The sequence below is a fragment of the Procambarus clarkii genome, chromosome 83 (genome assembly GCF_040958095.1).
Source record: "Procambarus clarkii isolate CNS0578487 chromosome 83, FALCON_Pclarkii_2.0, whole genome shotgun sequence".
NCBI classification, from domain to species: domain Eukaryota; kingdom Metazoa; phylum Arthropoda; class Malacostraca; order Decapoda; family Cambaridae; genus Procambarus; species Procambarus clarkii.
The window spans coordinates 3,973,954-3,986,685 of record NC_091232.1 but is presented as its reverse complement, the minus strand read 5'-3'; the positions used below and the strand labels follow the sequence as shown (position 1 = coordinate 3,986,685).

Here is a 12,732-nt window from a genome sequence, read left to right as displayed (position 1 = left end):
TCATTAACTACCACATGCATTGCTCACAGTTGCAATCTAGTGATTTTATTGATATTCACGCAGATGAAGACTGCTTGAACATTATAATCATTGCATCTAATACTACAAGTGCTTTTAAGAACAAAACCTTTGATTGTACGTATATACAATCAAAGCATAGTATACACATGTAAATTTGAGTGGTTGAATATAGCACATGCTGCCAACGAAGTATATTGTAGATCAAGTTGAGTGCAGTCATTATTGAACATTACAAGACGCGAATATTTAACGCGAGTCAATACAGCTTCCCAGAGTCAACACTGCATCACCACTGGGTTTTAACCCCTCCTCCCCCTCACCCTAGCGGTACGGAAGGTACTGTACATCCTTGGCACCCGCTCTAATGAACACATCACTAGTCCAATGTAAGCACTGAAGTTATCTACTATGACAGTCATTGCACTTAACGTCTATCAATACTCCCCTCACGCGCCAAACACAAACATCAGTTAAGAATATTAGGTACCCTTAAACGTGTATCTCGCTGGTAACATTTATTTTTCTATTTGTGTAGTTTTTATTATTATTATAATAAAATAGTATAATAATAATGATAATTATAATTATAAACACATTCCATGGGGAATGTAGTTTAATTGTAGATGCATGTAATATATTTATTTTTCTATTCTACTTCAAGTCCCTCAAGGGGCGCACAATTTCAGTGAGTACAAATCAAATCACAATACAAGAATCCCATTTAGCATTGCAGGTTAATATAGTAAGCACAGCATATAAGTGTTAAACTCTTGGGGCAGAATGCTTGTAGCTCCTAAGTATTCTGCATATCATACCATTATCACACATCCAAACAATTTGATGTGGTACACTACTTATTTCCTTTTTTCTATAACTATCAATAAGTTGACACTAATACATAATGATCTAAGGTGTGGGCATGCGGCATACTACATAATTTACACTCTTAATCTTTTTCATTGACTTCAACACCGTATTGTCAGATATATTTGTATCCTACTCTGAATCTCATGTAAACTGAATCCTTCCAAGTAGAGTTTAACAATTGAATGGTACATTCTTGCAAATCCACTAACACACCAGGGAATTTGTTTATAAGTATAGGCAGCCTCGTATGGGCCAGCAGTCTTCTACAGTACACATACCTTTATTCTCAAATTCTCTTAATGATTAAGCAGTCGCCAAGGAAGCCAAACCTTTTGCGTAGAACTCGCAAGTAAAACTTGCAAAATCGATTAGTAATTGTCCACTTACTGGCGACTTAATAAAATTCATTTTTGCGAAATACCTCTGAACCTGCCTGACTGGCCATACGAAGTGTTGCTACAGAATATCAATGTTTATTTATTTATTTATATACATATACATGAAGGTACATTTGGTTTGTGAGAGAACATAGTATGATGTGTTTACATTCTTGTAAAGTCACTAGTACACACAGCGTTTCGGCCAGTTCTTTTGCCAATGGAAAAGGGGAAGTTGCAAATTTCACACGCACAACAAAGTGTAGAACATTGCCTGGCGAGTAATGACTAAAAATGGCACCTTTGATAATTACTTCAAGTTACCCATGCATGACAATTTTGTAAACATTAACCAGAACACGTGTCCTAAACAGGAACAAAAATCACGAATAACTCAAGATTTCTTTTTCTTACCTTCCTCTTTGTCAGGTTAACCCATCAACACCATGTCAGCAATGATGTCGAAATGATTAAGGTTTTATACACACGGCACAATGTTCACTGTTCGAAAGTTTAATCCATAGACCACGCACCCTAACCCTACACTAGTAGATCCAAGACTGAATCTTGTGTTGTGAATGAACTACGAGTTCTCACGTTGGTGACGTCACTATGCTAACCAATAGAAATGAAGCTTTGTGGTCGTCATCACCAGCCCACCAATCAGCGTGCGCATAAGGCTTGTAGGCGGGGAAAACTTGCCGGTCCTCGCCATTACTTCCACATTCTTCGCATCGCTACACCTGCTAAAACCCCGTTATTTTGATGAAACACTGATACACATTCATTCCATCACATTTGATCAAAGAAAGAAAACTATTTTTCTTTAAGAGAATATGAGCAATTCATCCGTAATCCGCTGAGATATATAATTTTATATAAAATTGATGAAGAAAAATTTGCGTATCCTAATGTATATATATATTGTTTGAATTGTAATAACGGTCAGAAATAACGATCATCAAGTTATTAATTAGTTCACGCTGATTATCCTTGTTGCTAATTATTAAGGACATGTATACATTTATTATACATTCTGCGGTCACGAGTAAAATTCACGAAATTATATATTAAAGTGAGCTAAATAGAGCAGCTGGCATAAAATGAAAAAAGACATACTTCAAAGACGTTTCGAGACAATCTTCGGGTCTATAAAAGTATAAATTTAATTAGAAATATCACACATAGTACGTAAAAAGTTGATATATTAAAATATTATTCATAGTTCTTACAAAATTGCTACATAAATGCAAGATATATAATGTTAATATTTGTGTATATAAACATCTCTTCCTAGTTTATCTTGTCAAGCCCCGAATAACCCTTTATGTCTCAACCATATCACTCATGTTCCTTCTCATTTTCAGCGTGGTGAGGTCCAATTCCCTCAGATATGTATTCGTTGTTTTTTTAATGGTTACACAATTCAAAGGCTTATGCCTAACGAGAAGACAATGCGACAAATTGAATCTGTTACTGATTTCGATAATGCCAGCTTTAACACTGCTCAATTATCAACTATTAAGTTTCATTTGCCTCAATGTAGGACAAAAATCAGAAATCACCCATTGGGTTATAAACGCTGCTGGGCGTTTAAAATACAGATGGAAAAGATCATTAGGGCAAAAGGGGGGACTTTTAACAAGCCGCCGGCTTCCTGTCCTCATCGAGGCCACTAGTGTTAATGGCCCTCAGGTAAATTCAGGTAAACTTAAGGAACCCCCTACCCGCCTCAGTCGTCAATGTCATCACTGCAGTTCAAGATCCATTTGGAAAACATTTTCAGGGACAATAGGTTTTTGACAAGCCCTCGGCTTCCTATCCCTCATCGAGACCACTAGAGATGATGGCCCTTAGGTAAATTCAGGTCAATTTGAAAAGTTGTGCGGGTATTCAAAATCTGGTCTATTGATAGGTTTTATTGTTTGTGTGAACAACATTTGCTGATGACTTGGTAATATTATTAATATTTACAAGTGATATAATACAACGGTGCCTATTCACCACTAATATTGACTAAACGTGAATAATAGTGAAGATACACTAATTATGGTGAGTATAATACACTAAAGCGGAACATACACAAGCCTTACCTTAACCTGCTTGTGGTGATACCTGGAACGCTAACTACGCAAGCCACCCGCTCAAATACGCATGACGTTAATTAACCTAACCGGTTCCAGTACCTGACTCCAGGCCCAACATGACATGGTATAGTGAGGGAGCTTCTCTTCCTACTACAGCATCAACATGCATTCCGCCATGACTAGGCAGCCAGGTACCGAGGACGATACTTGATTGCCCACTCTGGGTCAGCGCTGTTGAGGGCGTCAGGTCGACCACCGCCATGACAATAGTTCCATTCACAGATCCCAGACCCCTCAACGCCATTAACCCGATACGTAACCCACCTGCAATACATCAGATAAAAAAGCATGATCAGTGATTCACACACAGAAATTACAATAGCGTGATGCATCAAATGAACAAATCCACATGCTCTCGGACGTAGGTTCGAATCCTCGTCACGGCCCTTGTGGATTTGTTCATGATCAGTAATTCTTAAGTAAAACATTTAGCAAAGTTATTAACATTAATGTGAGGCAAAGAAATAACAAATTATAATAACTTTTATCTCCATGAAAGTTGGCACAATTTGTGAGACAGGAAACATTGATATGGTACATGGTTAAGTTAGCAATATGGTAAACAGTTAGGTAAACAACATGGTACATAGCTAAACAAACATGAAGGTAAAAAGTTAAACATAGTAAATGGTTAAATAAACAATATGGTTAGACAAAAAAACATGGTAAATGGTTTGACAAACAGCATGGTAAATGTTTACACAAACAACATGGTAAATGGTTTAACAAGCATGGTAAATGGTTTGACAAACATGGTAAGTGGTTTGACAAACAACATGGTAAATGGTTACCATGTCAAACCATTTACCAATAAAATTAAATATTTACCATGTTGTTTGTTAAAATAGTTTGACAAAGATGAAATAGGACATCAACAACAGAAGTAATTAATAACAGCAGTTCTGCACTTATGCTGTTAAAACTTCAATAATGTTTGTGAATAACTATGTAAACAAATATACGAGATCGTAGCCACAGGAACTTAATGGTATACTGACGTCTCCAGCATGCGGGCCTCCCAGTCCCAGCCTAGGTAGTGTTGAGCCGACACCTCCACCTGGGCCTCCACAAGGTATTCCACTCCGCCTGGAATAATAAAACAACAACTAAGTATTCATGTCTGTATCATAGTAACGCTGTGCTCAATGAACTGGGGCCAGATTCACGAAAGCCCTTACGCAAGCACTTACGAATGTGTACATCTTTCCTCAATCTTTAACGGTTTTGGTTACATTTATTAAACAGTTTACAAGCATGAAATCTTCCCATTCAACTGTTGTTATTGTTATAAACAGCCTCCTAGTGCTTCGGAGCTCATTAACTGTTTAATAATTGTAAATAAAGCCGCCAAAGATTTGAGAAAAGGTGTACAGGTTCGTAAGTGTTTGCGTAAGTGCTTTCGTGAATCTGGCCCCTGAATGGTGGGATTTAGGTAGAAAGCAAAACGCTGTAATTTGGGGTTTCTAGGCTATCTTTGAAGTAAGTAATTATCAAAAGAAGGCACCAAGCCGAGGCTATCTATGAAGAGCCTAATAAAGAGCCCATCGTTATAAAAGACATGGTTATCGCTGGATTGTCTGAAGCGTAGGTTAAACATGAATGTGAATGAGTGCTGGTAGATATAAATAGAATCTACCGCACATAGGCCTTCTGTTATCTTTACTTTAAAGTTTTTATGTTTTTTCAAACAATCATGAAAACTATACCAAAACAAAAATGATTTTGAACGAATACATTAAGGCATTTTTGCTTTTCTTAATATAAATAACATATTTTAAAAGAAAATGTAATATAAAAGATATTTAAAACCTTGTATTTTATACTGAGATTATTCAAGTACAACTCTGGCAATAGGATACATCGGTGATAAATGATACAACTTCCTAAACCATAAATTTATCTTATGATTATCTTTTGATATTTTTTTTATACGTGTACTTTGAATTATTAGTGCTTCAGTTCAAAATACAGTAAACTAATACAGTGCTTCAGTTCTAAATACAGCGAGTGAAATCCTCAGTGTTTGCAACCTGTCCCCCTATAGAACGTCACATTTTGACTTATACTCTACCTAAGGCCACTAGAAAATGGTAGCGGCTCACGAAATTTCTGTTTTGGGTTCTCTGGTAGGTTAAGATAAGGGCACATTAATACGACAGTTTCTTGACACTGGGAAACATTTGGAGGACGGGCTGGCTAAATCCCCCACCAGCTTGACCGAATACAGGACTCACCAGCAGTAAAGCAGAAGGCATAATCGGTGGGTGGTGTGCCTCTCTCACCATGTTGGTGCAGCTGGAGATCCATACTGGTGACGGCAGCTCCCTCACCAAGCACTGTCCACCAGTGGCCTAGTATTAGCCTGTGATAGTAAGAGAGAGAACAGTTATAACTACCTGCATCTTTTTCCAAGCATCTGCCTCAGTACCACTTACCAACGTCTTTATCTAATTATCCACACGCCCTTTAATTGTTACTCCACTTCGTTTAATCATTACATTTATCAGTGACATCTTCAACTTTCCAAAATTTCAACTTCAGGACTGATGCACCAACCTCATCCATCCTGCACTCTACTCACACTACAAAAGCCAATCACGCTCACATTGTCAATATAACATCTCTGCCTACTTGTAATATTGCTTCACAAGTTAACATCTTCCCTTCCTTATCTCCAATATTTAAATTAATTCAACAAAAACCCGAAAAGTGTTTCTCTCGAACTGATATCGCAATTAACAAGAAGTGGACTATAGAGTTCAATACACTGTAGTACGTGGGGAAGATGGCAACAGAAGCCCATAGCTCCAAGACTTAGTTATCTTCTGGGAGAGTAGATAGACTCTGCATTACTACTCAGTTCCGTGTAGGTAGAAGAGTCGAACACGAGCTTATGGATAAGATTACTTAACCACACACAAGAAGATGAAGTAACGACGACATTTCGGTCCATCCAGAACCATTACCAAGTCGTGTGTGGATAAGAAGTCAGCTTACGGATAACCTTACCTGGAACACTGGATTAAGAGAGAGCAGGAAGATCAAGGGAGAGGAGCATGTACCTGGAGCAGGTGGATGGCTGACAGACGACACCAACGACACCCTTGGAACCATCCTGGAGGAAGATATGGTGGAACACGTAGCGATGCATCAGACGCCACTCCCGCATCTTGCCTGTCACAGATACCAGAGTAAAGCATTATTACCGGCATGCTCGTATTTATACATTCCCAGTGTACAACAAATCATTTGTAGCTCAAAAAGGAGTTCAATGCAGAAGATACACTGATATACAGGTGGTCCGAAAGCTACTGTGCCGTAATATTTTATTAACACAATCACATATAAAATTAAAATATAAAATAAAACAATAACAAATTTAGTAAAATACATGCACTTCCTCTCTGGTTCGCGACAATGAGGCGCTGGAACAGGAAACTGCCCGCTCTTGAGTCTCTAGTTTGCCTAATGAGTTCCTCACCCACCTCCTTTAGAAACTTAAGTGCACATTTACCCAAGAAGATTACTCCAGAAGATGAAAATATAATGTTTAAAATTTTAAACAACCATTTATGAATAAAGTTTTTGAATTTGAATGTTTCGAACTTTGAAAATACAGCAGAGAGGAAAGCTAAGAGTAATTGAGTCTGAAGTAACATTTATCACAAAGTTGGAACCCACCATAAGAGTGGTCTCTGAAGGACGGGAGCAGCAGACTAGACGAGGCTCCATCAATGGACACGGAGCCTTCAAGTTGGCCCATCTGCTCGTAGTGTGTCTGGTGGTGCCTGTACACCACCCACAAGCATAATGGTTAATTTGTTTTACCGGGGACAGGCAGCCCTGTGTATGTATGTACGTTATGATTATTATCGACGTCCCCTCAAGGTCAAACTACTGATCTTCGCCAGAATGTAACCCCGCAACAGTTGGCTAACTTTCGGGTACATATTTGATGTTAGGGTGAAGAGAAGCATTAGTTGAAAGGAAACGTGCCCAGCAACTTCTGTTTCGCCCGTGATTCCCTACTGCGAGTCGAGAACAAACCCAACTGCAACTTGCTTCAACTGATGGCTAATAAGAGATGTAACTTAAAAACTCTTACAAAACTGCTTAACCTAGTTCTTAAAAAAGGAATCTAATGTAACTCTTCCACAATTACTTTTGAAAACTTTCTAGTAATTCTTCTTAAATTCACATGAATATAAATTAAGAAATTTATATATCTATACACAAAATCTTTGCAGTCATTGAACGTGAGAAATCATCTTACTTTCTAAGAAACGTGAAGTACTCCTTGCTCCAGGCTTCATTGGCAAAAGCTTTGGCAGTAGTTAATATATCCATGTCAGTGTCAAAATCAAAGTGAGGGAGGTTAGAAGTCCACAGAAGGTCCACCTTAACATCAACAGAGTCACCCTCAGGTTGGTCGTGTGGTCTGTGAATTATAAATGGTTTCATGTGTTATATACATGTACAAAACCTCGTTCCTAAATGCTAATCTTAATCTGAAACTTTTCTTTGGTAGGTGTAATAAAATCTATGAGCACCACAACAGAAATAAATATATCTTTGATATCCCCAGAGTCAGACTAAATCTGTGCAAACACTCAATGCAAATAAAAGGGCCCAGTCTTTGAAACTCACTCCCTGGTGAATTAAAAAATTGTCCAACCCACGCCTGTTAAAAAGTAAAACCAAAAAGTACCTAATTTCATCCTCATAGTTTCCTACCTTGTGCTTCAAACTCACACTGTATCTTGTACTACCCACTTCCCCAATATTAGTACTTAAGACATATATCCTTACCAGTGTAATCATCTGTCAACTTATATTGTAGCTATTTGTTGATATATAACCTTGCTACAATGTACCCCTTCATCTTACCTGATATGTTAGATTAAGGACCTGCCCGAAACGCTGTGTGTGTGTTAGCGGCTTTGCAAGAATGTAAAAATACCAACCCATTGTACCTTCTTGTAAATTAATTATTATTATTATTATTTTATCGTCTTCTGACTTCTGTCTGCTGGCTAAAAGCGCTCCCTCACATAGCTCGTCTAAAGGTATATCCTATTTTCTGCACGACTAGGGTGGCCAAGTCGTACGACCCCGCCATGAGTTCATACCCGGTCTTTTGGCTTGCGGGACGAGCGAATGAGGCCACTATACTACATGGTGTTAATGTTAGATGAAATGCTTCATTAGCATCGTACACCTTAATTACTTTATCTGAAAATAAAATAATAGTTATATAAAAACTATATATTATTTTATTAATTCATTCACAAAAGCATAGTTAGTCTCAGTACATATGTGATTTTTTAAGGAAGAATGATAACAATGATAAGGAAGAGTCAAAACACATTGAAAGTGTGTGTGTGTCTGGTTATGTCCGTCGAAGCCTCTAGAGAAGCTGGCTTCTCAGGTTAGTTAAAGTAACAATAAATATTCAAAAGGAAACCCATAAAGAAATTAAAATGTCATAGTCCAGCATAGTCACCTTAATTTACCAGAGAACTTGAGTCTCCAGACTTTCATGGGTGACTCTGGCATTATGGTAATGTTACCTGTAGCAAACTTATCTTCGTCTTTCTCGTCCCTAAAGGTAATTGTGTCAGGGTGTTTGGGGCTCACCAGAAGGCCTCTGCCAGGGACCTGTCATGGAGAGGATGTGTATAAATGCTCTAACATTATATACACTTGTATCTTGTGCCACGGAAATATATTTGAAAGCAGATAAAGATAATAATTTATAATTCATTGTGTCGGGGGACAAGCAGCCAGCTTATACATACATGGTGCCTATTAATCTTCGTTTAAATTACCAATCAAGCTGTCAATGCAATCAATCAGAGCTTTAATATACCACAATGCTTTAATATACCTACTAATCTCTCTCATCTCATTTTTTCTTTCTTACAATGTATCTGTTATCATTTTTTTTAATTCCGCTAGAATTTACCTACTTAAAATTATCTGTTAGATTAAGGACCTGCACGAAACGCTGCGCGTACTAGTGGCTTTACAAGATTGTAAATACCATGCTATGTATTCTCACAAACTCAATGTACCTTCTTGTATATAAATAATTAAATAAATAAATAAATAAACATTACATGTTAGGCTTATATCGAGGTCCCCCTCAGGGTCGATTTACTTACCATACCCAGGATGCAACCCCACAACAAGCCGACTATGTTGTTATAGATTCAGCTACTCGATAAAGTTCGAAGTAGCACGAGCTATGGTGAGCCCGTAGTGGACTTACCTGGCACAGGAGCGGTGCTGTGTGTGAAGCCGACTAACTCCTAGGTACCTATATACTCCTAGGTGGGCGGGTATTAGGGGGATAGAAAACACACTCAATCATTTCTGTCCCGCCCGAGATTCGAACCCAGTATTCCCGATTGTGAGTCGAGAACGAATCGGACTGTTCTACCAGGACCCTCATACAGAGGGTAAATGACCTCTAGAGCAGTGGGCAGAGTAGTTACCCTACAATTAAATGACTCAGGGTTCGATTCCCGAGCAGGATAAGACATTTTGGCAAGAATCCTTACACTCGATGCCTCTGTTCATCTAGCAGAAATTATAGCACTCCTTAACGAAATAAAACAAATAGACGTCTGACTCGACACCATTTTCCTAAGTTCCTAAGTTTCTCTGTATATGAATAACATACAAAAAAGGGGCCCCTCTTCATAGGATACTGGCTCCCTGTCTTGGATAACTCTACTAACGACGCTCAGAGGTAAATTCAGGTAAAGAAAAGACCAACCTTGAGGTAGATGAGGGCAGATGCGAGCCTGGCGGGCCGTCTCTCCATGGCCACGATGATGCCCCAGCCATGAGCTGCTCCAGAGAAGAATACAGCGTCTATGGCCTGTCATCAACATCAAAACCAACCACCTCAAGCTTTCTTTGTATTGTTATTATAATTATTATAAACGTTACAATTACTGATTATTTGGCCTTAAATAGTAAGTTACCAAACACATAGCAGAAATATCACTATGGGTCATCCAATAAGGCTAGCAGACTTCTAGATGTTACAACTGCTAGGTTTAGGCTAGGCTACAAGTACCTCTAGGAGTTTGCAACATCTGCTGATGTAGATTTGACTAAATGTAAACTCTGTCAGCAAAACTGTTCGCATACTTTGCGTCATTATATAATGGATAACACCATCAATAGTGTCCAATAAATGTGTAAGTACTTCATTCATAATGATGTACTAACAGGAATCTTAGCGAAGTATCCAAAATTTGCTTAATGCGAAAATTTGCAAATAAAGCAGTGTTGATAATGATCTTGTAACTATAATTAACAATAAAAATCTTTGTATTTATTCCAGTGAATCTGTTTACTATTATCTTAATTATCTTTAATACTTCATAGCTAAACCATCTATGGCAATGACATTTTAAATAATAATAATAATAATAATAATAATAATAATAATAATAATAATAATGCCAAAATATCCCTCATATCTTTACCCTGTCTCATCAAATTGGTAGTATCTAATATGTGAGCATGACATGCGAGAAGTGACCAACCTTGGGGTTTGGGTGGAGGGGCTGAGGCCTCTCCATCATCTCTACTCTGCTGTAAGACCTCGACCCATAGCCCGCTCCCTTACTAAATCTTCCACTTTTCTGTGTAGGCAATACAATACAAACAATAATATTATATAGAAGTATCATTAAACAATTAGACGCAGACTTATATCTACAGTTCTCTTACAGTAAGATAACAAGACGTATATCATAATAATTGGGTTAATTTACAATAAAAAATCCATTAATGGTATGACAGGAGTTGATAGTTACAATATGGGTTTAAGATGGAAATTTGTAAACACGGAAATTATGTGCACAAAATTATAAAGACCATTTAAAACATTCAAAATTTCGCGATAATTTTCCGAGCCTAATTAAAATTTGAGTGACATTCGTACCGGCAAACCAGTCAGTCAATTTACCCTCACACACGGTGACCTGCAAGTGGCCCTTGGTACAAAGGACTGTGTCCAGGTCAAACACACTACTCAATGTGTTGATCCGAATCAAACGATGTTGAGGTTCGTAATGCTACACACGGCAGTGAGGCGAGCATTAGGTTGACTTGGATACAGAAGGGTATCCAAGATACTACATGTTGTAGTAACCAAAAATATATGGGTTTAAATCTATTTGCATCAAGATAATCCTTGGAAAAATAATCATATGACCTACAGGAGAACTATTTCTCTCGTATTAGCAACAGTGCAACATGATAAGTATCTTGTTATATCCAATGTAGTTTTCACTTGAACCATGTAACCTGATACGGATCTTATCTCTGATACAGTCAGTCTACTCAAGAAAGCCGCATCTTGAATCTGGCGCCTTTTAAAACATGTTTTAAGTGATCAGCATTAGGCGACACTTTTAGTTTGTAATTTAATTAATCATCCTGTAGGTAGTTTTCAGAAGGTTAGTCATATAATGGGATCACGTACTGGACGCCAATGATTAACCAAATTTAATTTTGTTAATTTATTATACACTTCACACACATCCCGTGGACGGTAGTGGACCTCCATACCCATCCAATAAACTACTGCTCACAGAATGAGTGTAGGGTGCACAATAAACTACGGCTCACGGGATGAATTTAGGTGCACAATAAACTACCGCTCACAGGATGAGTTTATGTGCACAATAAACTACCTTTCACAGGATGAGCTTAAGGTGCACAATAAACTACGGCTCACAGGATGTGCACAATATATTAGCCGCCGGTAGCGGTAACAATCATCATCTGAATTATTACAAACAAATATTTTTTGTTTTCACAAATGATAGGACTAACAAACTCCGCGTTACCAAATAGAAACATTTGACTGAGCTCATTCTCAACATCTAACTGTGGAACACTAAAGGCAAGCACAACCAACCTTCCTGAGCTTGACGAAACAATAGAAGATGATGACCTTAAGCGGGTAGAAGAGCGATTTCCGCGTGTAAGGTAGAATAGCTTGTGTGGGCGGTGGTGTGGGTTTAAGGAGCATCCACCACGCCACCCACACGCCCACACCTGTGCACACCACGCTGCCCACACACATGCACACTGCACTGCCCACACACGCCCACACTACGCAACCCACAAACACCATCCACAGCACCAACCCCAGCATGCTGTGAAGGTTTAACTCCTTTGACGTTAACAGATATCTAAATAATAATTATGGGGTCTGTGTAGGCAGAGGTGTGGCACGTGACTGCGAGAGCCGAGATCGAGGGAATGATAATATCACTCTCCTCTCTCCTGGC

The 12,732-nt window shown here is 38.3% G+C and overlaps 2 protein-coding genes across 4 annotated transcripts in view; both read right to left on the bottom strand.

Annotated features, from left to right (window-relative positions):
* The window catches only part of LOC123768739 (mucin-5AC), an 83,171-nt gene extending 81,329 nt beyond the window's left edge, over positions 1-1,842 (bottom strand). Inside the window, exon 1 of one of the 2 annotated variants that reach the window (XM_069316297.1) lies at positions 1,680-1,842. The gene's annotated coding sequence lies outside the window, so the exon portion shown is untranslated. The remainder of the gene's footprint in view (positions 1-1,679) is intronic. The other variant, XM_069316298.1, reaches the window with a different exon arrangement.
* A 1,327-nt stretch (positions 1,843-3,169) lies between these two features.
* Positions 3,170-12,709, bottom strand: LOC123768740 (uncharacterized). Of its 2 annotated transcripts, XM_045759473.2 has the most exons (10): positions 12,357-12,709; positions 10,975-11,073; positions 10,194-10,298; positions 8,916-9,070; positions 7,686-7,850; positions 7,094-7,200; positions 6,475-6,586; positions 5,647-5,774; positions 4,411-4,498; positions 3,170-3,676 (listed from the first exon to the last, which is right to left on the bottom strand). In XM_045759473.2, the coding sequence occupies exons 1-10, from the start codon at positions 12,594-12,596 to the stop codon at positions 3,532-3,534; spliced, it is 1,344 nt and encodes a 447-aa protein (XP_045615429.1). In that variant the 5' UTR covers positions 12,597-12,709; the 3' UTR covers positions 3,170-3,531. The 2 variants fall into 2 exon arrangements, with proteins under 2 accessions (XP_045615429.1, XP_045615430.1); XM_045759474.2 differs by lacking the exon at positions 10,194-10,298.
* Positions 12,710-12,732: the final 23 nt, after the last annotated feature.

What these genes read in the sequence shown, in the direction of transcription:
- LOC123768740 (XM_045759473.2), bottom strand. Translation starts at nt 12,596, where the DNA reads ATGCTGGGGTTGGTGCTGTGGATGGTGTTTGTGGGTTGCGTAGTGTGG. An exon ending in GTTTCGTCAAGCTCAGGAAG is followed by an intron (nt 11,074 to 12,356) that starts GTTGGTTGTGCT and finishes TTGCCTACACAG; the next exon opens with AAAAGTGGAAGATTTAGTAA. An exon ending in CTGCCCTCATCTACCTCAAG is followed by an intron (nt 9,071 to 10,193) that starts GTTGGTCTTTTC and finishes TCTCCATGACAG; the next exon opens with GTCCCTGGCAGAGGCCTTCT.